Source organism: Mixophyes fleayi, chromosome 8, assembly GCF_038048845.1.
Source record: "Mixophyes fleayi isolate aMixFle1 chromosome 8, aMixFle1.hap1, whole genome shotgun sequence".
In the NCBI taxonomy this organism is placed as follows: Eukaryota; Metazoa; Chordata; class Amphibia; order Anura; family Limnodynastidae; genus Mixophyes; species Mixophyes fleayi.
The window spans coordinates 93,546,811-93,572,857 of NC_134409.1; the positions used below are offsets into that span (position 1 = coordinate 93,546,811).

The 26,047-nt window shown below is 40.9% G+C and overlaps 1 protein-coding gene across 3 annotated transcripts in view; it reads left to right on the forward strand.

Moving 5' to 3' along the window:
* Positions 1 to 16,346, forward strand: part of UBN2 (ubinuclein 2) — an 81,217-nt gene extending 64,871 nt beyond the window's left edge. For all 3 annotated transcript variants that reach the window (XM_075182883.1, XM_075182884.1, XM_075182885.1), the window contains one exon: positions 14,067 to 16,346. In XM_075182883.1, the coding sequence (XP_075038984.1) occupies positions 14,067 to 14,116 (50 nt within the window). In that variant the 3' untranslated portion in view covers positions 14,117 to 16,346. The remainder of the gene's footprint in view (positions 1 to 14,066) is intronic.
* The last annotated feature ends 9,701 nt before the right edge of the window (positions 16,347 to 26,047 follow it).

The following is a 26,047-nucleotide window of genomic DNA, read 5'->3' on the forward strand; positions in this document are numbered from 1 at the left end:
GGGGGGGGTATCGTACTCATGAATAGATTAAACTATATAAAGGAAGCACAGAGACTCCTTGACGATCAAGTCTCTTACACATTACTTAATCATGATCCAACTGATGAATTCGTTTCCCTTCTTAGGGATATTCTACTAAAAGGGTTCTATACAAAAATATTAGATAAAGAAGAATTTCAATATCTGATGGTTAGTAACCCAGTAATACCTATTTTCTACTTCCTCCCTAAAATTCATAAGAATCTCCAAAACCCCCCTGGCAGACCTATAATAGCAGGCATAGATTCACTTACCTCTCACATTTCAGAGTATGTAGACATTTTTCTACATAAATATGTAAATAATCTCGCATCCTTTCTCAAGGACACAACTAGTGTCCTACAACTCTTTAAAAATTTTCAGTGGAAACCAAATTATATATGGGTTACAATTTACGTGCAATCCCTGTACACCTCCATTAAACATCAGAAAGGAGTTGAGGCCTGCAAAGAATACCTAGACTCAGATCCTGACCTTGGCTTAGATCACAATAACTTCATCTGTGAACTTATGACTTTTATTCTCACACACAATTATTTAAAATTTTTAGACAAATTTTATTTACAGACAGTCGGCACCGCTATGGGCACAATTTTTGCACCGAGTTTTGCGAATCTTGTTGTGGGGAATTGGGAACAACAATATATCTACAATCCTAACCCATATTCAGAAAATATAATTTTATATAAAAGATACATCGACGATATTATATTAGTCTGGAATGGTAATAAGTAACACCTCAACCAATTCCTTTCTTATCTAAATCTGAATGAGTACAATCTCTCGTTTACAGCAAAAATTGACACCTTACAAGTAGAATACCTGGCTCTAATCCTTACACACACTGATGACACAGTGATTACTAAGAACTACATTAAGGAAGTAGACACTAACAGCTACTTACACTATAAAAGTGCTCATCTAAAGAAATGGAAGACTAATATACCTTTTTCGCAATTTCAAAGGATTAAAAGAAATTGTAGCAATGAAGCCTCCTGTAAAGAACAACTGTCTGTCTATGCCGACAGATTTAAGAAAAGAGGCTATCCTGAGCAACTCCTAAAAGGAGCAATAGAAAAAACACAAGCAATTGATAGACTTTATCTCCTTGAATACCACAAAAAGGAAAATAGGAAGGACACAATTTCATTTATCACCCAATATAAAAGTGGTGAAGCAAAAACCAAATCTACTATCAATAAACATTGGAACATCCTGAAAAAAGATCCCGTACTTGGCAGTATCATCCCAGATAAACCAGTAGTTATCTTTAAGAAAAACAAAAATTTAAAATCTCCTGGCTCCAAGCATGCTTGCAAACGAAAAACCAATCACGAACACCTTTCTGGCCATTAAAGGTTTTTTTAAATGCAATCACTGCAACATCTGCAGATATACCAACCAGAAAAAGACCTTTTACAACTTTAATAACAGCGGTCTCAAGTACATAGGGAAGACCAAACGCCCCTTAAAACTGAGGATACAAGAGCATGTGAGGAACATTAAAAATAAAGTGGAAAGCCACGCAGTATCACTCCATTTCTTACAGAAACATAATTCAAATCCTTGCGAACTAAACTTTAGAGCAATTGAAAATGTTACACTAGGTCCAAGAGGTGGGGCCCCTAGATACCAAACTCTCACAAAGGGAAATGTTCTGGATCTTTGAATTAGGGACCCTAGCCCCACAAGGCCTTAATGAATACTATGAAATAGCTCCTTTTCTGTAACCCTCATTAAGCACTTTAATATTGGATGTTTCCTGTTGGTCTAAATCCAATTTTATTACTTTAAGAGATATGTAGTACTCTTTTATTGGTACCTAATTTTTTAGGAGTGCATTATGAGCAGTTTTATTTGTTTATATGTTTCTTTTAAATGTTTTTATTGGTTATATAACTTTATTATGTTATTATTTTATGTACTGTATATTTTATATTTCTACATCTATGTCCCTTTTTGGCATTATATGGTTTTATATAGATGTATAGGGACTTGCGTTTATGACATTATTTATATGTCACTCTGATATTAGCGTGGGCTCCACACATTTTGCCCTTATCCAATATGCCACCGTTGTAGCCCCTTATAGGGATACTGCCCACATTCTATAGCCTCCTTCGCATAACTAACTTCCACCTTGTAAACCCCAAAAGGGTACAGGATTGATGCCACCATACAGATTCTTACTACCTCATCAAAAAATGAATACATATGCACAGCCGCTGCATCGCGGGTTAGAATGCCGTTTTGCGCATGCGCGATGACGTCATCGATGACGCGGGCCCAAAATGGCGCCGCGCATCGCATGTAACAGACCAAAACTTTCATACAAGCTATTCTACTACTCCTGATGAAGTTCTTTGAATGAACGAAACGCGTTGAGCCCCTACACCATATCTGGAAGACTACTGGTTATACTGCTGCACCCTGAGACACATACCATTAGAATATCCTGCATTGAGCTTCTGTGTGGAGCCTGCTGAGAGACTTCTATCACCTAAAGGGACGAGACTGCAGACCAGTCACTTACAGATAAGCCTATTTTAAGCATATATATTGTGAGTTTGCACTCTAAATGCTATACTTGAATAAAATGTTTATATAAAATACTACACCATATGGCTTTTTATATACTTCTTTTTATGATGAGCGGATAAGTTTGGTGTCGCGGTTGTTTTAGAACATACATTTTATCCATCGTTAAGGAGAATTGGTTGCAGATCATACTCCGGGATTCCTAAGGAGCTACTATACAGATAAGCGGTTTGATTTTATATATCTGGTACGCACACCACTTCTATTAATCTGCACGATCAATCATAGATCATCTCTATCCTGTTTTACCGTGTTTATGAACTACCTGCGGTGCATCTATTCAGACACCATTTTGTTTAACTCCTCTGGACTATTTTGTGTACACCTGTGCTTATATGTTTATATACACTGTATACACCTGAAGGCGCCGCCCTTTACCATATATATCCTTGTATGTATGTATGTGTTAACCCGTGCATGATACTCATGCATTCTAGTCAAATCAAGATACTTAAGGTCTTAAAAAGGTTCTTGTCATGCATTTGGGCCTAGCCCAGGCCTCCTCAGGGGAAGATCATTACGTCCCGACGCAAGCGCCCTTTTTAATGTGTTCATGAGGTAAAATTACCTCACGAAAATGAGTTTGACCCCTCAACTCGTAAATTTAGCCTTAACTTCCATCATCCCCCCTTCCCCCCGTGGGAGGGGTAGTAAACTGACTTGACTATTCTAATTTTTTTTGTCAAATGTCCGTATACCAAATTTCAGGTCAATTGGATGAGCCCTTTCTGAGAAAATAGTTTTTTACACACACACACTAACTCACGCCTCTACACATGTGTGTTCATGAGGTAAAATTACCTCATGAAAATGAGTTTGAGCCCTACCAAATTTCAGCCCTTTTTGAAATTTTTTTTCCACACACACTAAGAATTTAGTAGGTCAGTGTATAACTCTGCCCAGCAGGTGGCGCTGCAGCTTGGTTTTTTTTTTACACACACACACGCCACTAAGCATTTATATATTAGATAGATATATATATAATTTTTCTCTCTCCCCTTCTTCCTCCCTTCCAGTCGGGGTCCCTCAGGGCTCTGTCCTTGGACCCTTACTATTCTCACTATACACCTCTTCTCTGGGTGCCCCATCAGCTCCTTCGGCCTCAAGTACCACCTTTATGCTGATGACACTCAACTCTACCTTTCCTCTCCTGATCTCTCTCCCTCCCTTCTTTCCAGGGTATCCGCATGCCTCTCTGCCATCTCCTCCTGGATGTCCTCTAGATTTCTTAAACTCAATCTTGCTAAAACTGAACTCATTGTCTTTCCTCCCTCTCGTACCTCCTTCCCCTCTGACCTCTCCATCACTGTTGACAACTCATCTATCTCCCCTGTTCCCCAACTCCGCTGCCTAGGTGTCATCCTTGACTCCTCTCTCTCCTTTGCCCCTCACATTCACTCTCTCGCCAAATCCTGCCGTTTCCAGCTTCGCAACATTGCCCGCTTTCGGCCCTTCCTCTCCCAGGATGCCACCAAATCTCTCATCCACTCACTGATTATCTCCCGCTTGGACTACTGCAACCTTCTCCTTATCGGCCTCCCCCTCTCTCATCTAGCTCCCCTTAGATCTGTACTTAACGCCGCTGCTAGGCTTATTTTCCTCTCTCGCCGTTCCACCTCTGTATCCCCACTCTACCAAGCCCTTCACTGGCTCCCCTTCCCCTACAGAATCCTTTTCAAGCTCCTCACTCTGACTTACAAGGCCCTCGCCAACTCCACTGCTCCCTACATCTCTAACCTTATCTCTATTCACACTCCCTCCCGCTCACTGCGATCGTCCAACGATCGTCGCCTCTCTTCCCCTCTGATTACCTCCTCTCACGCACGTATCCAAGACTTCTCCCGCGCCGCTCCCCTCCATTGGAACAAGCTCCCCCGCTCCTTCCCCTAATCTGTCCTCTTTCAAACGAACATTAAAAACCCACCTTTTCCTTTAAAGCTTTCCAGTCTCATGCCTAAACTCCCACCGGTCGGCTACCTCTCTTTCTCATCCCTCCTTCCCTTCTTCTTCTTCCTCGACTCCGTCTCCGTTTCTCCCGTCTCTCCGTCTCATCCATGTGTCTGTCTGTCTTCCCCTCCCTTTAGATTGTTCGCTCCTTTTGAGCAGGGCTCTCCTACCTTCTGTTTCCATCACTTTTAACTGCGCTCTCCAGCTACTCAGCTCACCTCCTCTCAGTCCCTCTGCCCTCTGTCTCCTCTCGCTTCTCTCCGCTCCCCTCAGTGACTCTCAACCTGTCATCCGTGCCCACCCTCTTGGGCCATAGTTACCTGCCTATACTCTCTTTTCCCCTCCCTCCCTCTCTTTCATGCTGTGCCTGAGCCCCCAGAGTTATAGTGCTTACTGTTACTTGTACTGTGCTGTTTCACCTTGTACTGTGCCATTGTTTGTCCTTGTACGGCACTACGGATACTTTGTGGCGCCCTATAAATAAAAATTAATATATATATATATATATATATATATATATATATATATATATATATATGTGTGTATATGAGATAAACTGTTATACCATGAATTGGTTTACTTATGTCAACACACTTTGTACACACATTGCGCCTGGGACTATATCTTTCCATTTGACAAGTACATGCATTGAATGATAAACATACATGTGTTGGCTTTTTCTTTCCATTCGTGATTTTGATTCAAATAAAATAATGTTTCAGAGGTTAAATAAACCAGACCATGCAAGATTGCTTCTTTCTGATCTGCAACTTTTATGAAACATGCTGTTTAGTCTGTTTTTATGGAAGAGTAATATCTCCTGAATCACAAGAGCTGCTGGTATGTAGCCCCCTTTTTCTAGGAGATGAGAGAATACAGGGTCCCAGTAGAAAATGGATCCTGTATGAACATGTTTTCAGCAGTGATGTTGATCTCTTGGTACCAACAGGAGATGAAGTTACCCATAAACACTGAAGATCAGAGAGGTGCTAAATGCTCTGTGATAGGCTCAGTCCCTTTTCAGAGGCAAACCCGTTCAAATCCAATAGACAGTGCCACAACTCAGGTGTGTGTAAACCACCTACAGGGGACCAGGAGCCCTTTGGTGATGGGGACAGCTAAGGTAATGTGTTGGGCAGAAGTTATGTCTGGCCAGTCTTGGTGGTATTCATCCCAGTGGTGTACAATTAGGAGGACAGCTTTCTGAGCCAGCATGCCCAGGTAATGGTTCCTCCATCAGGAGGTTTTTGACTAGATTGTGGTTCAGCCATCATATCAACCCACCTCTCCACTAAGTAGCTTGGTACTGTGCAAGAACTAGGGATCCAAAGGCATTTCTAGTGGATGCCATGACTGTCCCATGGAACTCCTCAAACCATGTCTTTGCAGTTCTTTCTTTGTGCACTGGGACAGTCATGTTGGAATAGAAAAGGGCCTTCCCCAAACTGTTGGAAGTATAACATTGTCCAAAATGACTTTGTATGCCAAAGCTGTATGCCAAAGCATTAAAATTGTCCTTCACTGGAGATAAGGGGCCTAGCCCAAACCCTGAACAGCCCCATACCATTATCTCCCCTCCACCAAACTTCACAGTTGGCATAATGCAGGCAGGTAATGTTCTCCCTGCATCTGCAAAACCCAGACTCTCCCATCTGACTGCTAAACAGAGAATCGTGATTCGTCACTCCACAGAACATGTTTCCACTGCTTCACAGTCCAGTTGTCTGTATGCTTTACACCACTCCATTCGACGCTTGACATATATCTTGGTAATGCAGCTGCTCACCCATCGAGACCCATTCCATTAAGCTCCCGCCGCACAGTTTTTGTGCTTGCTTTAATGTCAGTGGAAGTTCTGGACTCTGTGTGGAATCAGCAGAGCGTTGGTGACTTTTATGCATGTCAGAGATGACCTAAACGGGTCCTTTCTCCTGAACTCCAGCTGCTATACCTTGTGGGTATCGATCGATAGAGAAAACAGACAACTTCAGATGTTAGGCTGAAAATGTATCTGGTTCTGACCAGCCCTAAGTCAGAGTAGCTTTATTTATGCATAGTTTCACAGACAAAAGAAGATAAGGAATACAAGGTTTCTGAAGGCATCCTGTTCATGTCAGCAGTTTGTGGACAGGATGTCCAGCAGATGTCTTATCACAGTCACGTAGGCCTCAAGTGGGGGTCGTGGGCTCCTGGTACCAAACTTGCTGGATGTGCACATTCTTGAGAAAAGACATGTTGAAGAAAAGATAAGAATGTGAGGCAAAGTTCGTAGAGAAAAGACTATTCTTTCATCAGTAATTATACAAAATGCATTACTTTAAGAAGTTCATAAAATGTATATCTCTCACATAAACCCCTCTTTTTATCATTTTTATAATTGCCCTGCCTATCCTTTTGGTGTGCATGAAGCACTCCTGCACCCGACCTACTTCATTCAATTCAATGGAACCTCTGATAGGCCCTTAGAGGATGGTAAAGATACATTGAATCAGGTCTATGGTTCATGTACACCTAATTCTTAAAAATAATAAAAAAAGAAAATGGGAAAGACTGAGGGGGGGAGAGTACAAAAGAGCCTTAAAACTCAGAGAGGGCAAGATAAACATCTGATACCGGTTTGGGCTTTACATGTCTTTTAAAAGACTTTTTATTCAGAATGAGATCATTTTTGCACCTTTTCAAACAGCATTGGAAAAAACATAAGCTTAGTTTAAAAATGACATATAGCAACAACAATAAAGCGAATATCTTAGCTATCCATATTAAAATGCCTGAAATCCATGCGAAAATACCTTTGCCCCAATTGCTAGGATTTAACCATGAGAAGGCTGATGTCCACCAGCCATCATTAACCGTATCGGGGTCAAAATTCTCTTTCCTGAAATTCTCCTTCATTTCCTTGGCTTCTGTCATGTACCTGTCTATTACTTCTTCTGGATTATCAGTGTCATTTGTTACAAAGTTACAACAATGTGTTCCGTATTCTGTTTCTAGGGTGAAACAGTACCCTCCTGACTGAGCAGTGATGTAGTCTAATACAAGTTGATGTTGTATTAACTGGGTTTTCATCGCCTGCAGTTCTTTTCCAACATACCTAAAGGATTTGTCATAAATTTCTGTTATGTTATCTAAAAGTCCTGCAACCTTTAATATCATATTATAGTTCGCCATGTACCCCCATGTCCCTATTGAAATGATGTTACCAAATCCAATACCCACATTGTGCCCTTTGGACTTTGCTATGAGAGGGATATGTTCAGTATCTATTGTCTTAATTTCCCTTTTCTCAAGCCTATGGTCCTTTTTATTCCTGAATACTCCTTTGAGGTCATCATGGGTCATGACATAGAATTCAGGAACCAATCTGGCCAAGTAGCATACCCCTATTGAATTTGGGGGGAGCCACCTGTAGGCATTGCGTCCACACACATAATAAACATCATCTGGTAAAAGGTAGGGGATATCATAAAACAGGCAATATGTAGATACCTGTTGTCCTAAGTGACATGAAGTGTCATTTTCTGCTCTGTCATTGTCAAAGGCAGGCAGTGTGCCGTTCCAGGTGAGATTATATCTATCATATTGACATTTTATACACTCCTGGCTCTTTGAAAAAATAGTACCTTTTTCGGTTTTCATCTTCACTGTTTGGTTGCATTCAGAATTACAGTGTGATAAATAAGGTTGGGTGAAATTCACTATAACTTGACAGCGTGATTTAGGGACGGACCCTAAAGGGAAACTCTTATTTTGGTAACTAATGCGTATTTGGCCATATGGGGTCCATATTGACTCATTTATAGCCCTATTGGATTCTATTCCCTTATTGAAACAATATTTTAAAGGACCTTACTCCCCTTCATGGTTTTTCCTGGGTCACCGTAGCCTTTTTGCAGTGGCTGGCGTGGATCCAAGGATCCTTTCCTTCAAGTTTCACAGAAGTGGGTGTAGTCAACAGAACTTGATATGGCCCCTCAAATCGTGGTTCCAGAGACCTCCTCACGTGTCTTTTTACGAAGACGTAATCTGCTGGCACCAGGGCATGTGTTCCAGTGCAATCCTCTGGATCTGGGATTGAAGAGAAAACTCGAGAATGTATGTTAGTGAGGGACTTCTGTAGTTCTTTCACATAACTAGTCAGTTCACCTTGGTGTTTCACTAGAGATTGTGGAAAATAACACCCTGTCTTTAGCGGCCCCCCAAACAGTATTTCATAGGGGCTTAGCCTGTGTTTCTTATTAGGTGTTGTCCTGACTGAGTATAGGGCGAGGGGAAGGCATTGCAGCCAGTGTCACCCTGGGAGGTACTGTTACTGTGTGACCAGGGTTGTGTGTGTTACAGATGGCGCAGGCCTTTACCAGATTACTGGCAGCTGTGCTGAAGCCTGGCGCGATCCAGTGTCTGAATACCGAGTTAATTATTGCGTCTTTTGAGACATGGGAAGGCCCATGCACTAGAGCAGCCAGTGTAGGAAAAAGGACTCTAGGGAGACAGTGTCTGTCTGTTGTGGCCCATATGCCCTCTATGTGTTCCGCCCCCCTCTTTTTCCACTCCTCTCTTTCAGATACTGCTGCTTGCTTTTGTAGGATTTTTAGCATTTCCAGATCTATAGGGAGGGTGGGGGGTGTTGTGGACACTAAATAGTGTTGTACTAGCGGTAAGTCTGCTGCAGCTCTTGCAGCCTGGTCTGCTAGTCTGTTTCCTCTTACTTCCATAGTCTGCTCTCTGGTGTGTGCTTTTACCTTTATGACTGCCACTTCCTTGGGCAGTTCTAATGCAGCAAACAACCTCAAAATGATTTCTGCATTTTTAATGGGTTTACCGTTAGAGGCCATAAAGTGTCTGTTCTTCCAAATACTTTGGTAGTCATGTGCAACCCCAAAGGCATATCTGGAGTCAGTGTAAATGTTAGCTGTTCTCCCTTCTGCATACTGACATGCACTTATAAGTGCTTCTAATTCAGCTTGCTGTGCAGATTGACTTGGTGGGAGGGGTTGCTGGAGTACAATGTCTGTTTCTGTTGTAACTGCATAACCTGTTTTGGGAGAGCCCTCCTCATAGTACCTAGACCCATCTACAAACAGGAGTAAATCAGGGTTGCTAAGAGATGTCTCTTTAACATCCCCGGGAGGTTTAGTTTCCAGATCCATTAAGGCTAGACAGTCATGATCACAGAGAAAATTTTTTTAGTTGTGTTTCCTGCTTTGTCACAGTCTCAACACTCTCTATATTGTCTGTGTCTTCAGCATCACTTTCTATACTGTCTGCGGTATCTATAGTGTTACTGTCTGTGTCTATAGTATCTCTACTGTTACTCCCCTCTTTTATATCCATGCAACTTGGGAACAATGTTGCTGGATTTAAAACTGCATCTTTTTAGTGTAACGTTTGAGGGTGTCAGTAGTGCTACTTCATATTTAGTTAATCTAGCCACTGAGATGTGTTTTGTTCTGGCTTGATTCAGTATTTCCATGACTGAGTGTGGTACCTGAATGGTGAGAGGGTGATCCAGCACTATGTCTGCAACTTTTTGTAACAATAAAGCGGCTGCTGCTACTGCTTTTATACATGTTGGGGCTCCTATTATGACAGAATCTAGCTTCTGGGAGTAGTATGCTAGTGGTCTTTGTTTGCCCCCATGGTCCTGCGTTAACACCCCATGGGCATATCCTTTTTGTTCATGGCAGAACAAATTAAAGGGAAACTCATAGTTGGGGAGCCCAAGGGCTGGGGCGCTTGTGATTAAATCTTTGATCAGCTCAAAAGCTGCTTTTTGTTCAGCTGTTGACCAAAACATATTGCAACTTCTATTCATTGGAAGTTGGATCAATGCAATCTGGATTGCCTAAATGGTCTTTTTTTCTGGAGATCTGTGAAGAAAAAAACCTTTGCATAAAGATTAACATTTATTCACTAGTAATTACAGTAACTGTTATTAATTCACGTTGAACAGCTGCTAATACGACACTTGCTTAAAAGTTTCTCTTTGTAGCTTTAACTGTGACGTTATGCGTTCCATGCAATGAAAAACTGATTTCCTCAAAGAGGCAGTCCCCAATATCACAAACAGGGAATGTCAAAGTGACGAGACCTGGTCGAGTGTTCAAAGCCACTCCTTTCTCATCTCTTTGTAAACCAAATATTCACACATATTTCCAGATTCTGTGATTTCCATGTTTAAAGTACAAATATATATTCACAATTCTCGCTCATAGACAACATTTTATCTTGTAACATTTCTTTATGGGCATAACAAACCCTCCTGATTTCTGAGAACATTTATCAGCGCCATTTTACACAGATAAAAACAGCTTGTAATATCTCTCCATGTAAAGCTCACTCCCACAATTCTCAACTTCATTAAAGAGAGAGCTATTTTTCTCAAAAAAAAAATAAAAAAAAATTACTTTGTTCAAATATAGAAACGGCTTGTTGGACCCCAGCCAACTTTGTTCTGAAACCAGTAATAGTGATAATGTACATTATTTACAGTCTTGTGACGGACCAAAGACTTTAAAACTTCTTTTGCATCTCTTCAAAAACATTACATTTACAACTGTACAGCTTTTTCAACCTTGAAACATGTCTCTTGTAAAACGGTCAAGACAGACAAACACGGATCTCTCTCACACACAGTAAGAAGGAGATAAAACTCACATACAGAGAAAGAAAAATTAACTGCTATCTTCCAGCCTACTGCTGTGGAACTACAAGTCCCAGCATTAGATTAAATACACATTAGCTTCAACATGCTAATATTAATCAGCACTCAGGACATATTTTTCCTATTGAAAAATAGAAACATACTTGGAAGAACCATTTTATCAATGTTACATACATTGTCAGATAACAAAAAACACAGAGTGCTTCTTATCTCAACACACTGAAATCTTTTACACAGAATAAGGGAGGGGCACATCTCACTCTTCAGCTGCGCAGCATTTAAACATACATTTTTAGTACACAACCTACTTGATTCATTGTTTTAGTCATTATATCATTTAGCTTGTGATACATTTTCTATTTCATCAGTGTCACTTAAATTTGTTAACTGTAACATATCACAGCAATCATTGTCATTCTCTAATTCTTCTGACATTTTACACCATGCAACACATCTGTCAAAATAACCTTTTTCTTTCAGTGCTTTCTCATTGTCTTTAATTAGTTGTTTCAAAAATGGAACTTTTAATGTACCGTTCTCAGACACCCCTGCAGCTTTGAACAGTTTTCTCATCCCTTTTATGAAATCCTTGCCTTTATGCTTTCGCATATGCTTTATGGGGTCTAGATCCCCGTACTTTTCGGATTTCTCTCCTGTCTTGGACCCTTTATTTCCCACACTGGGATTACCTTATGGTCCAATATATTTTGAATGAGAACTTTTATTTGTTCCTGTCTTGCTTTACAACAAGGTTGCAGCTGGTCTGCCTTTCTGAATGTTCCTGACTACTTTTACTAAAATCCAACAAAAAAACACAATCACGTATACAATCAAGATTATTTGCAGGGTCAACTGTGTGATCTGACTGAGTTCTGTGGTGTTATTCATGTGCATATATGTATCAGGTGTATGGCATAGAGAAGACAATATATCAATACATGTAACAATACAAGACAGATTACACACAAGTACCTTGATACTCTTAATAGTATCTGTTGCCAGAGTTCAGGGATCTCCGTCAATCAGACTGCAGTACCCTCGAGCTGGGATAATTCCCCCTCCACAGAGACAGCTCTAAGAGCAAAAATAAAGCTTTTTGCTCACCAGCTGGATTAACGTCTGTCTGTCTGGAAAGGGAGAACCCCGTTGTCGGGAGGTCTGATGTATTGGAGATCCCGGCGGCGAGCCCCCACTGAAACTGTCAGAGATGACCTAAACGGGTCCTTTCTCCTGAACTCCAGCTGCTATACCTTGTGGGTATCGATCGATAGAGAAAACAGACAACTTCAGATGTTAGGCTGAAAATGTATCTGGTTCTGACCAGCCCTAAGTCAGAGTAGCTTTATTTATGCATAGTTTCACAGACAAAAGAAGATAAGGAATACAAGGTTTCTGAAGGCATCCTGTTCATGTCAGCAGTTTGTGGACAGGATGTCCAGCAGATGTCTTATCACAGTCACGTAGGCCTCAAGTGGGGGTCGTGGGCTCCTGGTACCAAACTTGCTGGATGTGCACATTCTTGAGAAGAGACATGTTGAAGAAAAGATAAGAATGTGAGGCAAAGTTCGTAGAGAAAAGACTATTCTTTCATCAGTAATTATACAAAATGCATTACTTTAAGAAGTTCATAAAATGTATATCTCTCACAATGCACCACCCACCATGTGCCTTAGCAGTCATTGAGCCTGCTATGTAATTTTACGTGGTCTTCAGCTTCGTGGCTGAGTTGCTGTTCCTAAACGCTTCCACTTTCTAATAATATCACTTACAGTTGACTGTAGAATATCCTGCAGGGATGAAATTTCTTGAACAGTCTTATTGCAAAGGTGGCATCCTATCACAGTACCACGCTTGAAGGAACTGAGCTCTTCAGAATGACCCATTTTGTATCACAAATGTTGGAGACTGCTAAGCTAGGTGCTTGATTTTATACACTTCTAACAACGGGTCTGTTTGGCAACACTTGATTATTGAAATGAGGTATCCCAAATACTTTTGTCCATATAATGTACCTGTTGTATGGAATTAGAGCCTTGAGGATTTATTCTTGCATAGAGCAAATTGTCTGTCTACTTGTTTTTTGTAACCTGCACAAGAGAGAATGGTAGTCAACAAAACAGTATCAAGATCGATTAGAGCTACAGTCCATCAGGTGACATCTGAGGAAACGCATATCCCAGAGGATAATACTGCCCACTCTCAGATCGGTGATAACCTCCTAGGCAGCTTGGCATGGAACCCCGTCCTTCCATTTGCTACATTTTAAAGGTTGTGTTTTTTGTCCCCCAAAACATGAGATTTGGACAAAAAGGTTTACTTAGATTTGTCTGTGCCCTCCCCTAGGAGCAGCTTTGGAAACAGTCCCTATGGTTAAGCAGTGTTCCCCCAAATATGAGTATTTTTTTTGTTTTGTTTTTCTAATTCTGGTTTCACAGTGAGTACAAACAGCTCTGTAACATAACAAAGAGTTGATTTAAAATAACATTTTTCTTTTCTGAAAACAAATTAGATGTCATACTGATTACCATGAGGGATTGGATACCCATAGTTGATCTGATGAATAATACAAATTAGGATTTATTTTCTTAACTGATTTTACAAAAGGTATGAAGTAGGAAACCTATGGTAAATGTTTGTGATGTGTTTTCATCTAGATAAAATAATGCAAAGTACAGTGACATCAATCTTTTAGTGCTCTTGGCTTTGTGGTCGTGTTTATCTTGGTGGTAAAAGGAAGGGGAAGCTTTACTTAACTGCTCTGTTCTCACTCTGATGTTTGTTGTGTTTACATATTTTTTTTTTGTGTTTGTTTTTTAAGATGGAGGTCAAAGCAAAGGGGACTCCAAATTGCAGCGTAAAAATCCATGACATCTGATCAACAGGACTTAGTGGACATGTTGATTTTTTTTTTTAGGATTTAGTCTTCTGATTGGCAGGAACAGCGCTATTGGAAAGTGCTTCGCTGGCAGAATGAGCTCCCGTGTCCTGTCTATGTTTACAATACTCTGATCTCAAGTACTGTGGAGAGCAGAATGAATACTTGATCAAAACGTGGAAGAAGGAGACTGATCTTGTGCATGGCTGGCTATAAGATGGTGCTATCAAGCCACAGAGGATTTCTTTTAGAGCAAGTGATGAGGATGCTTCCTTCTGCAACATTATATAATCACTGGCCTAAATGATTGTTTTATATTTATTTTTGTTGCTGAAATCACAAAACCTAAACCACATGAAGCTGATACTTTGCATTCCATTATTTTACTGAGGATTTCATAATAAGGTTGCTGGCAAATAGCAGTTATAAATAAAATACAGAACACATAATTTTGCCTACCCTCACATAATGCTAAATATTTAAGGACGTGAGTAAGAATTTGACTAAAGTGGAACTTATATTTCGCTTTTCAAGTGAATTGTTAGCCTAACTTAATTTCATATTTTTTTTAAACACTTGGTTGAAAGAATTTTAAAAAGCATTAACTCAAAGTTTCAAAATCATGTCTTGCTGTGGGAACTTTAAATCTTCCTCATTTGTTGGCAGATACCATCAAATGCACGAGGGAGTGATTAAAGCATTGAGACAAATAGTGACACATCTTTGTTATGTATTTAATAGTAGTTAGGTTTCATCAAGAGCTTACAGTTTTTACACTGGTTTAGCAGGTGATGCTTTTGTGGTGGATGCTAACCTGAAACAACACAGCACTTCTGGATAAAAGGATTAGGTTATGCAAAACATTAAATTACACTGTCTCCACCAACTTTTAAATGCTTGAACCCTTTTTCAGTTTTATTATAATAGTAATAATATTTTGGTTAATGTTAAGCCGTCTTCAAGGCTTTAAACCAACATTTAATTGAAAGTGCCATCAATTCTTATTAGTCCTTATAGTATTTTAGAATGTATAGTGGTTCATGTTGCTAGTTTTATTGTAAGGTGAATTAGCTGAACAATGCTAGAGCATATTTATTCTATCACAGAATGTTTTGAAAGTAAACCTGCAGTGCCTCTAACATTCTATACCTAATGGATGAAACAGATTTTTTGCATAGGAAGCAACTTTAATATGCTTTAGCTACACCACATTCATTTTTGATTACTTTATAATTGTCTCCCTAGCTTTGATTGGATAGGTCACATTTCGTCTAATAAGCAATTATGAGGTCATTGGCTATTTTAATACCACTCACAGTACCTTTTTAAGTTTTGTTTGGATGAACTTTTCACTACCTTTAACTTTAACCTCTGTTGAAGAGAGGACCATTGGCCGACTGGCTTCACACTCTTGCGTCTTATAGCCAGTCAAGCAGAACTATGTCTTTTACATGCGGGTAAGCAGGAACAAGACCTTTTTCAAGCTGGGAAGGCAGTACAGAGTTGAATGATATGACATTCATATTCTGTTGACACCACATGAAGACCCACCTCCTCTGCCCAGTGGAGAATTGCAGTATATAGTTTTGGGACTCTTAATACATTCATTCATGTTGCTGCTATAGCTCTGATCATCTTGGCTGTATTAGATATTTTTATTTTATATAGATAGTTTACATTTGTCTACCTACCATCATAATTTCAGGTTTGTCTCCGTACCTAATCCTGATGGCTTACAATTACATTGTGCCAATCTTCTAAAGGCACAAGGTTGTCATTTAAAGTTTTTTGAGGGATTTGGAAGTGACAATATGAATTTCTGTTTTATTAGAACAAATTAACAGATTAAATGTAATATTCTGTACCAGATCAGAAAATTAAGATTGCTGCTTTAAGAAAGACCGGTTGAAACTGTACGAATAAATAATGCTTGCTTTATTTAATGAGTAATAATAAGAAACAGTTGGCTCTATAATGTATTTTCCATTTTTTTGGTTCGACTTTACAAAAAAGATCCTCTGTTCCATAAAATTGTACTCTTCAGAATTAACCATTTAAGTGCCTTTTATTTCCCGTACTTGTATTTAAATTTTAAACAAGGTGCCACTCCTCATATCCATTCAGTTATCAGTTGTCTTTCATGTGTAAAACTTTCCTGTAAAACTAAAGCAATAGCTTTTATTTTGGAAAATATTGAAAAGAAACATGATTGCCATAATTCTACAGTTTCCCTTTTAGTGTCTTTATTTTTGTTTTGGTCTGTCTGGGTGGATGTCTGTGTTTTTTTTTGTTTGTTTTGTTGTGTGTGTTTTTGTTTGTTTTTTCTCCAGTAGGTGGTGCCTTTCCTGGCAGTAGGGAGTCTGAAGTTCTCTTCAGGCAGTCCTGAAAATAGTATCCCGTTGCCTTTTTTTTTTTTTTTTTTTTTTTTTTTTTATCCTTTCTAATTTTGTTATTTTGGGTGGGTTTAAATATGTCTAAATGGGTGGGAGGTTGTTGATAAATTTTAGTATTTAAAATTAAAAAAAATCTTTTGAAGTTCTATTTTGTTGTTTTTGTCTTTTTATTGAAGTTTTAGATATGTATGCCATTTTCTGCTTTTGCAGCATTGCAGTTTAAGGTTCTTGTTTATAGCGGGCTATAACTTGTTTTTCTGCATACTTTAAAAAAAAAAAAAATTGATTTACAACACTTTAAAGCAGTGACTCGCTAGTGTTTTCGATATTCATTATAGAACAGGCCTGTACAACTTTCTCAAACTCGGGACCCCGGATCATATGTTATGAGTCTATAATTTTTAACCTAAAATGTGAGTATTATGTTTAAATTAAATATAAAATATGGAGTAGGGATTTACATAATATATCTATTGCACAGCCTAAAATGAACAACAAAAAGCAAAAGCACCAAATGTAGATTACAATATATAAGTTAAATATCTGGCATTACAGTTTTTTAAACTTGGATAGTCTATAGTTTTGAAGAATTTATGTACAGTAGTGAGCTTTCCTTTTGGTGCACATATTTATTTGCTCATTTATTCTATTGTGATTTAATAATATACTGCGCTACATTATTATTATTTTTTTGTGGAGGATATCACGGATTCCCTGGAGAACCAGTTGTCCCATATTTTTGCACTTCTAATTAAAGAGGATGACTTTGCCCTGAACTGCCACTCACTATTCAGATAAGCTCTATGATTTACCCACTTGTACGTGGCCACAAGATTTCACAATTTGATATTTAAATTTGCATACTACATTGACTCATTTCAGGCATTGCACTCCTAAATTTGTGCATAAGAAAGGAGCAAGTATGCGTCTTTTACGGTTTCCAAATCACTGTTTGTCCTGAGTTATCACTCTAGCTCCACAAGCTTCAAGCTTTACAAGGTTTTGATTTATTACAGTATTTTAACACATTGACTCATATTTAATGACTACAATTAAAATTTGAGTCATTGTACAGCACATAATGCCAACACGTTATATCAAGCTAAAGACTACTAGATACCAGTGCACAAGAGATATTCCATTGTGTAGTCTGAGACCTGTTTTAGGTACAAGGTATTAAAGTTATTTTATCGCTTACCATTGCTGCTCCGATTTGTGTGGTTTCAACGCACAATTAGATTTAATAGCAGAATATAGCAGGATGCAAAGAATAACAGTTCAGTAAAATAAATACAGACCATTACATATGTGGCGCTCTGGATCCAACATAGTCATTCAATCCTGAAGTCTGTGGTCAAGAAGACTGAATGATGGTCCCAGAGCTCAGTTTATATAGTTGGTGTTACATTGAAAACAATAGAGATGGCTTGGCATGTTTCCACTGGTTCAGGCTTCAGGACAGTCTGGTATAATACAGGACATAGAAAAGCTGGTTCACACTGGTCTATTTACATTACACACACAAAACCATTCTGATCATTAATCACCTATCATTCATAACTTGCATACGCAAGGTGTGAGCTCTTAGCCGATAGGAACTGATCTCTGAGGATAAATAGGGGATTAGAATGATACCAAACATAATGTTTCCTGTATCCTGAACCTTAGATCTCAATAAAGTGCTTTTAACGTTATTATATCTAACTATAGATCCTACTAAATGGACCTATTTTAAGGTGAACTATTTACAATAGAATGTGTAAGTGTGTGTTATTTATCCGTGTGATTGCGTCATAACACGTGGCGTACTAATCGCAATTGCACAGTAAAATGACATTAATCAATTTGATTTACTTCATCCAATTATTTGACTTTGACAGCTCCACCCTTTCGTAGTGCACACAACTATTACCTTAAAGATTTTATTGCGGGATCGCACTTTTATTTTCCTATGGAACTACCTTTTTGGAGCTCAGAGTTAACCTTTTGTATGCCCTTCACCCACATAGGTAATACTTTATCTGGAAGGATACAAGGTATGATGGAATATGTATCAACAATGTAGAATATTCTACTACAGTCCTTTTATGCCTAACATGTTCATCTGGCTGAAGCATGTCCTTTAGCTTAGATGACATTTAGATAATACATGTTCACCAATAACATCATCCTATGTCTGTCAACCATGTCATTTATGATCTCCTTCAACCTGTGTTAGTAAATACAATTCATAATATCAACGGGTTTTTCATCAACACTTGTGGGCCTGGCTATTGTCTGTCCGTTCTTCCCAGTCTCCCAATACTCAAATTTCTTTGTACGTGAAATTGTAATCGGCCTGCCAAATAATGTGAGACTTCAAACTAAGGGTCCTAGCTGTATTACCTTTCCCCTACTGGCCTCCCACCCCTTAATTTGGGTATCTCAGAAATATTTAGTGGAAAAAGAACTAGTCATACTTGATATAGTCTCTGAGGCATGTGAGAGCACACCCAGCACTCAGTTTGGTCTAAAACCTTACCCACCCAAGAATGATAATCATTCTCATGGATGCCCACTTGAGTCTGAATTATTACTGGAATGGCATTGCTGGATGCACTTCTCTTTAACTATGGGGTCAAAGTACTTATGGACACAATACTCCTCACACTGTCTCTGAGCTCCAAGATTAACACATTTTTACTCCTGAATTGAATAGAGTAATTGGCTGGACCGATTGTGCTAAAAACTTCTTCATCACCACCTCCTCAATAGCGCTAACTGAACCAGCCTTTGACATCTGTTCACAATTGAAAGAATTGACTGTCCTGAAAAGAATGAGCTGAGAGAAACACGGGACAGGGAAAAACTGCTGCTGCTGCAAAGTCCTTGGCTCAGGTGGTGGTAAGTGCAATCGGGGTCTCCCAAACAGATTCACAAGTGTAATTGGTACATTCTCCCGGTGTACCCATTCCAGTGGATGGAATGGGTTCCAGTGTCTCTCTGCTACTCCTAAGGACATGATGCTCCAAAACATACTGGTAGGTTAATTGGCTGCTATCAAAATTGACCCTAGTCTCCCTCTCTGTGTCTGTGTGTCTATATTAGGGAACTTAGACTGTATGTGCCAATGGGGCAGAGACTGATGTGAATGAGTTCTCTGTACAGCGCTGCGGAATTAGTGGCGCTATATTAATAAATGATGATGATGATTGTCAACACTTGGTACCTGTCTGTCAAACAACTAGAGCGTAGGAAATTACAGTTCCATGACATACTCTCCCAGTCCAACATCATAACAGTGTAACACCTCAGGAGACAGTGTTATGAACGTTCTTTGTTGCTGTCTCACTATTTGCTTTTCCTTTTTCAAGATCTAGAACAGTCTCCGTTACAAACTCATTGCAAGAAAAGTCAAAAACATTTCAAAAGATGACAGGTTATGAGGCAGTTTAGGAGTGATTTTGATAGTGGGGAAGACTAGTGGCCGAAGCTACCAGCCACTCCAATCAATTTTTCAACCCTCATTCTATTCAATTTGTTCTAGCTAGTTACGTTACTCTATTTTCTCTCACATCCTCGGGGGACACCGGGAACATTGGGGTATAGAGTAGGGACAGGTGAACTGGCACTTTAACTTTCAGTTAAACTAAGCCCTAGCTCCTCCCCCTCTATACCCCACCTCCTGCAAAGCCTTAGTCTAGTTTAAGTGCCCAACGAACGGGCTGTGTACTGAGCTGCGCTGCAGCTGAAGTTCTTTTTTTATTATTCTGAATGAAGCTTAAATTGTAAGCGGAGACTGGGGTCTCCGTGTGCTGACAGCCGGCGGGTCAGTGATCCGCGCAGCGGCTGTCAGCTTCCGCTGCGCGTCTCGGTCCGGTCTCAGGTGATCTTCAGATTCAGCTTCCTCTGTTTCGAATGACATGGGTTCTAATTCGCAAACTCAGGTTTTGGCTGTTTCTGCTCCGGTGGAGTCTGTAGTACCAGTCTGGGTACAGGGTCTTGCATCCTCGGTACAAGGTTTGGTCAAGGTTTCCTCTTTAGAGAGGATGATGAATTCTGTTGCACCGTCTTCCTCACGTAAGCGTAAGAGAGTGGTGGCATCTCTTCAGGAAAATTAGTCAGATTCTGACTGGTTCTCAGGAAGAGGGTGACCGTTGGATTTGGACATAGATGCTCATTCCGTGGTGGAGGAGGGTCATGCTGATTGTCAGAGTGTGGAGGAGTTAATTCAGGCTGTGCGTCAGGTACTTGATATTCCTGAGGAAGAGGTTCCTGACGCAGCTGAGGCCTCTCTTTTTGTAAGGTGCAAGAAGAAAGTTTTTTCCTTCCCAGCCTCTTCTCAATTGGAAGATTTGTTGGCAGAACCTTGGGCTTCCCCAGACAGGAAGTTTCAGGTATCTCGGCAACTGCAGTCGTGTTATCCTTTTCTCGCTAAATGGGAGACTCTTCCATAGGTGGATGCGCCTGTGGCAAGGTTAGCCAAGGTAACTATGATCCCGCTTCCTAACCAGGCTACTCTTAAGAATTGTACAGACCGGAAGGTTGAGACTGTCCTTAAGTCCATTTTTGATAGAAGGTGCATCTTTGAGGCCTGCGTTAGCATCAGTGTGGGTTAACAAGGCGGTAGAACGCTGGTCAGAGCAGCTGTCTGAAGGTTTGTTGGCAGAAAGGCCGTCCTCTGAACTGCTTCCATTAGTGGAGCAGATTCAGAGAGCAACAGATTATTTAGGAGAGGCTGCTATGGACGTGGGACTGATTGGGGCACGCATTTCTGCTTCTGCAGTTTCAGCTCGTCGTACTCTCTGGCTTAAGTCCTGGGAGGCAGATGTAGAGTCTAAAAAGGCACTTGAGTCCATCCCCTTTTCAGGAGGTGTTTTGTTTGGACTGCAGCTTGACTCCATTATCAGTCAAGCAACAGAGGGTAAGAATTCTTTCCTCCCTGTCAATCCTCCAAAGCAGAGGATCTCCAGATTTTGGGCCTTTCGTTCCACAGGAAGATTTCGGGGGCAATATTCCTCGGGCCAATCTTCCAGAGGTCAGTCATCTGCCCCTAGAGGTGGTTTGCAGCGAGGACGTCAGGTCTGGTCTGCTCGACGTCCTGCAGCAAAGCCGGCAGAAAACGGTCCGCATGACGGGCATTTTGCTCCTCCACTGTTGTCAGTGGTAGGAGCCCGTCTCCTTTTGTTCAGAGATCGGTGGTTTCAGTTGAGCACCGATGTCTGGATTCGGGGGGTGGTGAGCCAGGGTTACAAGATCGAGCTGATCGGTCTTCCTCCCAGACGTTTTTTTTCCACAGGGCTTCCGGCTTGTCCAAAGAAAAGACTGACGTTAAAAGAAGCGATTCACACTCTACTTTTGTCCAGAGTGATTGTTCCGGTTCCTCATGCTCAAAAAGGTTCGGGATTTTATTCCAATCTTTTTCTTGTGCCAAAACCAGACTGGTCTTTCAGACCAATTCTCAATCTGAAAGACTTGAACACCCAGTTCAGAGTGCCCAGCTTCAAAATGGAGTCATTACGCTCGGTCATTCTCTGCATGGAACAGGGAGAGTTTATGGTAGCTCTAGACATCAAGGATGCATATCTCCATGTGCATATTTCATCAGTGCCTTCTGAGGTCCGCAGTTCGATCAGAGCACTTCCAGTTTCAGGCTCTTCACCAAGATCATGGTGGTCATGGCTGCTCTGCTAAGGTCCAGGGGAATTACAATCATTCCTTACCTGGACGATCTTCTGCTGAAGGCAGATTCTTCAGAGAGGCTTCAGTCGCATATTCAGGTAGTAATCCAGACTCTGGAGTCTCACGGTTTAATTATCAACCACAAGAAATCCAAGTTGATCCCATCTCAGCGAATGGTGTTCCTGGGTCTTTTATTCGACACCCGACTGCGATGGGTGTTCTTTCCTCAGGACAAGATTATAGCCTTGCAGAAGATGGTGAAATACCTGTTGGTGGCAAGGAGACCATTGGTTCATTTTGCCATGAAACTTCTAGGCAAGATGGTATCGTCATTCGAGGTGATTCAGTTCGCTCAGTTTCATGCACGGCAGTTCCAGTTGGATCTTCTGTCACAATGGAACGAATCACAGCGGAATCTGGCAAATCAGGTTTTTCGCCTGTCTCCGCAGACGCTTCAGTCGCTGATCTGGTGATTAGACAGGCAGAATCTCACCAGGGGACGCTTGTTCTCAATTTGGAATTGGATTCTGATAACAGATGCCAGCCTTCGAGGTTGAGGGGCTGTATGTCTTCACACTCGGTTTCAGGGGCTTTGGACTCAGAAGGAATCCAAGCTTCCTATAAATGTTTTAGAACTGCGAGCAGTGTTTCATGCTCTGACGAGTGCGCTACACTTGCTGGAGGGAATGCCAGTGAAGATTCAGTCAGACAATGTCACAGCAGTGGCATATCTCAACCATCAGGGCGGAACCAAGAGTCCCCTAGCCATGCGGGAAACTCACAAGATTTTTCAGTAGGCCGAGGCTCATGTTTCAGCGCTCATGGCAATCTTTATTCCTGGAATAGAAAATTGGGAAGCAGACTTCCTAAACAGACAGACTCTGCACCCCGGAGAATGGTCCCTCCATTCGGAGGTGTTTCATCTGTTAGTGGAGAGATGGGGTCAGCCGGATGTCGACATGGTGGCATCACGGTTGAATCACAAAGTTCCCCACTACTGTTCACACACAAGAGATCTCAGGGCAGTCGCAGTAGATGCGATGTCCGTTCCTTGGAGGTACCTTTTTTCCTCTGATAGCCATGCTTCCACGAGTACTGAAAAAGGTGGAGAGAGGGTGTTCCAGTGTTTCTAGTAGCGCCGGATTGGCCACGCAGGGCCTGGTACACCGGCGTGCTCCTCATGGCAGGAGGTCGGTCGTGGCGGTTGCCCGATACGCCCAGACCTGTTGACTCATGGTCCCTTTCGTCATCTAGGTTTGCAACGCCTGGCTTTAACGGCATGGCTGTTGAGGCCAGGATCCTAAGAGCTAAGTGGTTTTCGGATCGGGTGGTGCAGACCATGCTCCGTGCTCAAAAACCTGCTTCGGCGAAAATATACCATCGTGTCTGAAAGACATATATTGGTTGGTGTGAAAAGAAGGGATATCCTACCTCTTCTTTTCGTTTAGCGAGGTTAATTAGATTCTTGCAGGATGGCTTGGATGCAGGTTTGTGTCTTGGCTCTCTTAAGGGTCAGGTGTCCGCTCTTTCGGTTTTCTTTCAGAGAAAACTTGCTGTCATTCCTGATGTGCAAATTTTCATTCAAGGTGTTCTCCATGTACAACCTCCTTTATGTTCCTCCGGTTTCGCCATGGGATTTGAATTTGGTGTTGAGGGCTTTACAGCGTCCACCATTTGAACCCTTTATTACGGTGGATTTCAAATTTCTAACTTTGAAAACGTTTTTTCTTTTGGCCATTTCTACGGCACGCAGAGTTTCAGAGCTTGCAGCCTTGTCTTGCAAGCCTCTTCTGCTGGTTTTTCATGAGGATAGGGCAGTTCTTCAAACCAAGCCCTCCTTCCTCCTTAAAGTTGTATCTAGATTTCATTTGAATCAGGACATTGTCATTCCGGCTCTAACTGATTCCTCGTCTTCCGATAACGATGAATCTATTCGTTATCTTGATGTTGTTCGGGCCTAGCGAGTTTATGTTAAAAGATCACAGAAACTTCGCAAAACTGAAGATCTTTTGATTCTTTATGATGCTCACAAAAGAGGCTGGCCAGCTTCTAAAGTGACCATTGCTAGGTGGATTACGACTGTTATCCGTCAGGCTTACTGTGGGGCTGGGGAGCTTGTCCCAGATAATCTCTGGGCGCATTCTACAAGATCTGTTAGTGCTTCCTGGGTGGCCCGTCATGGTGCCTCCAGTGAACAGTTGTGTAAGGTGGCCACGTGGTCATCTGTACACACGTTCACAAAGTTTTACAGATTTAATGTGTTTGCATCTAGGGATGCAAGTTTTGGGAGAAAGGTGCTTTGTGCCGTTTCTTCTGAGCCTCCCCACCCGTGAGACAGCTTTGGGCTGTCCCCAATGTTCCCAGTGTCCCCCAAGGATGTGAGAGAAAATGGGATTTTTATACTTGCGTAAAATCCGTTTCTCTTAATCCATTGTGGGACACTGGGTGCCCACCCATAATGCTCTGGTTTCTCCTTCTGTTTGACATGTTGTCTGATTGTTAAGAGAATGATGTGTTAAGTTTATTCACTTTTCTTTGTTTTCTCTCTATCTCCGCTTTCTGTGGGCTTGGTTTAACATAGACTGAGGCATTGCAAGAGGTGGGGTATAGAGGGGGAGGAGCTAGGGCTTAGTTTAACTGAAAGTTGAAGTGCCAGTTCTCCTGTGCCTACTCTATACCCCAATGTTCCCGGTGTCCCCCAATGGATTAAGAGAAACAGATTTTACGTAAGTATAAAAATCCCATTTTCCCACTGGTTTGTGACTGATAAAAAGTATGTAACTTACTATTACTGATCATACATTATAAAGTTATTACCAATAAAATGAATACTCCTATCACTTTCTATAACTCTAGGGATACCACATCTACTAACAAAAAAAAAACCTGAGTATGACACAGCAATACATTAGAAACATTTCAATAAACTTACCCAGATATATTTCATCGGTACACCAGTATATACTTGAGGATCCTGCAAGCTGGTAGTTGGATGTATGAGGGGTATGGGATGACTCTATTGGTATTGTCTTCCTGACATTTTCCCTCAATCAAGTAAGACAGGACATTGCCTTCCTACCAGCTTGAGTAGAAACGTCTGATGCACACCAATATGCTCTTACCAGCTTCAACATACCTTCTTTACCCATGTGCTGCTTCAGCTAGGCCTGGAAGATACTCTCTGGAAGCCACAGGCCTACCTTGTCCATCTCTCCAAGGTCCAGCAGGCTCCTGACCACATCCCTTCACCTTCCAGACTGTTTATTCCGCAGGTAACACAATCTCATATATTAACTAATTTGTGTGTGTACAATTTAAAACAATATAAAGAAAAACAAAAGAAAACATTGATTTGCCAGTTGTCACTTAAAACCCTGCTGCCTATTTGACAGCCATGCCTGCCCCGTTGTGAAAGTCATGTACAGTCATGTGTGTATGTTTTAACTTAAATAACAGCTACTTCAGTTGGTAACTGTTTCACTCTCACAAGTCCTACATGTAATGTGAGTGTTCTACTTATGTACTGCCATTGTCATAAAAGTTCTTCAGTCGCCTCCTATACTAGAAAAACACTGAAGACCAATGTATATCAACTGATTTACCCTCTGCCAGCTCACATGCGATTTTCAATCCCACACGTTCAACTACTTGGCTAACTGAGAAGGGAAAAGGGGTCCATTTCTATAACACTTTCGTCAATTGTAATAATATCCAGTACATGTCTGTCTGACTATAAAAATGTAACATTTTCTAAAGGGTTTCACTTATGTCGAGTCTTGTGGCAAAAATGTTACTGAAATGTTCCACACAGAGATGCATATCTGTATGTCTACCTAATTCACCTTCAGTGAGTCTCCTGTCTCCTTCCAC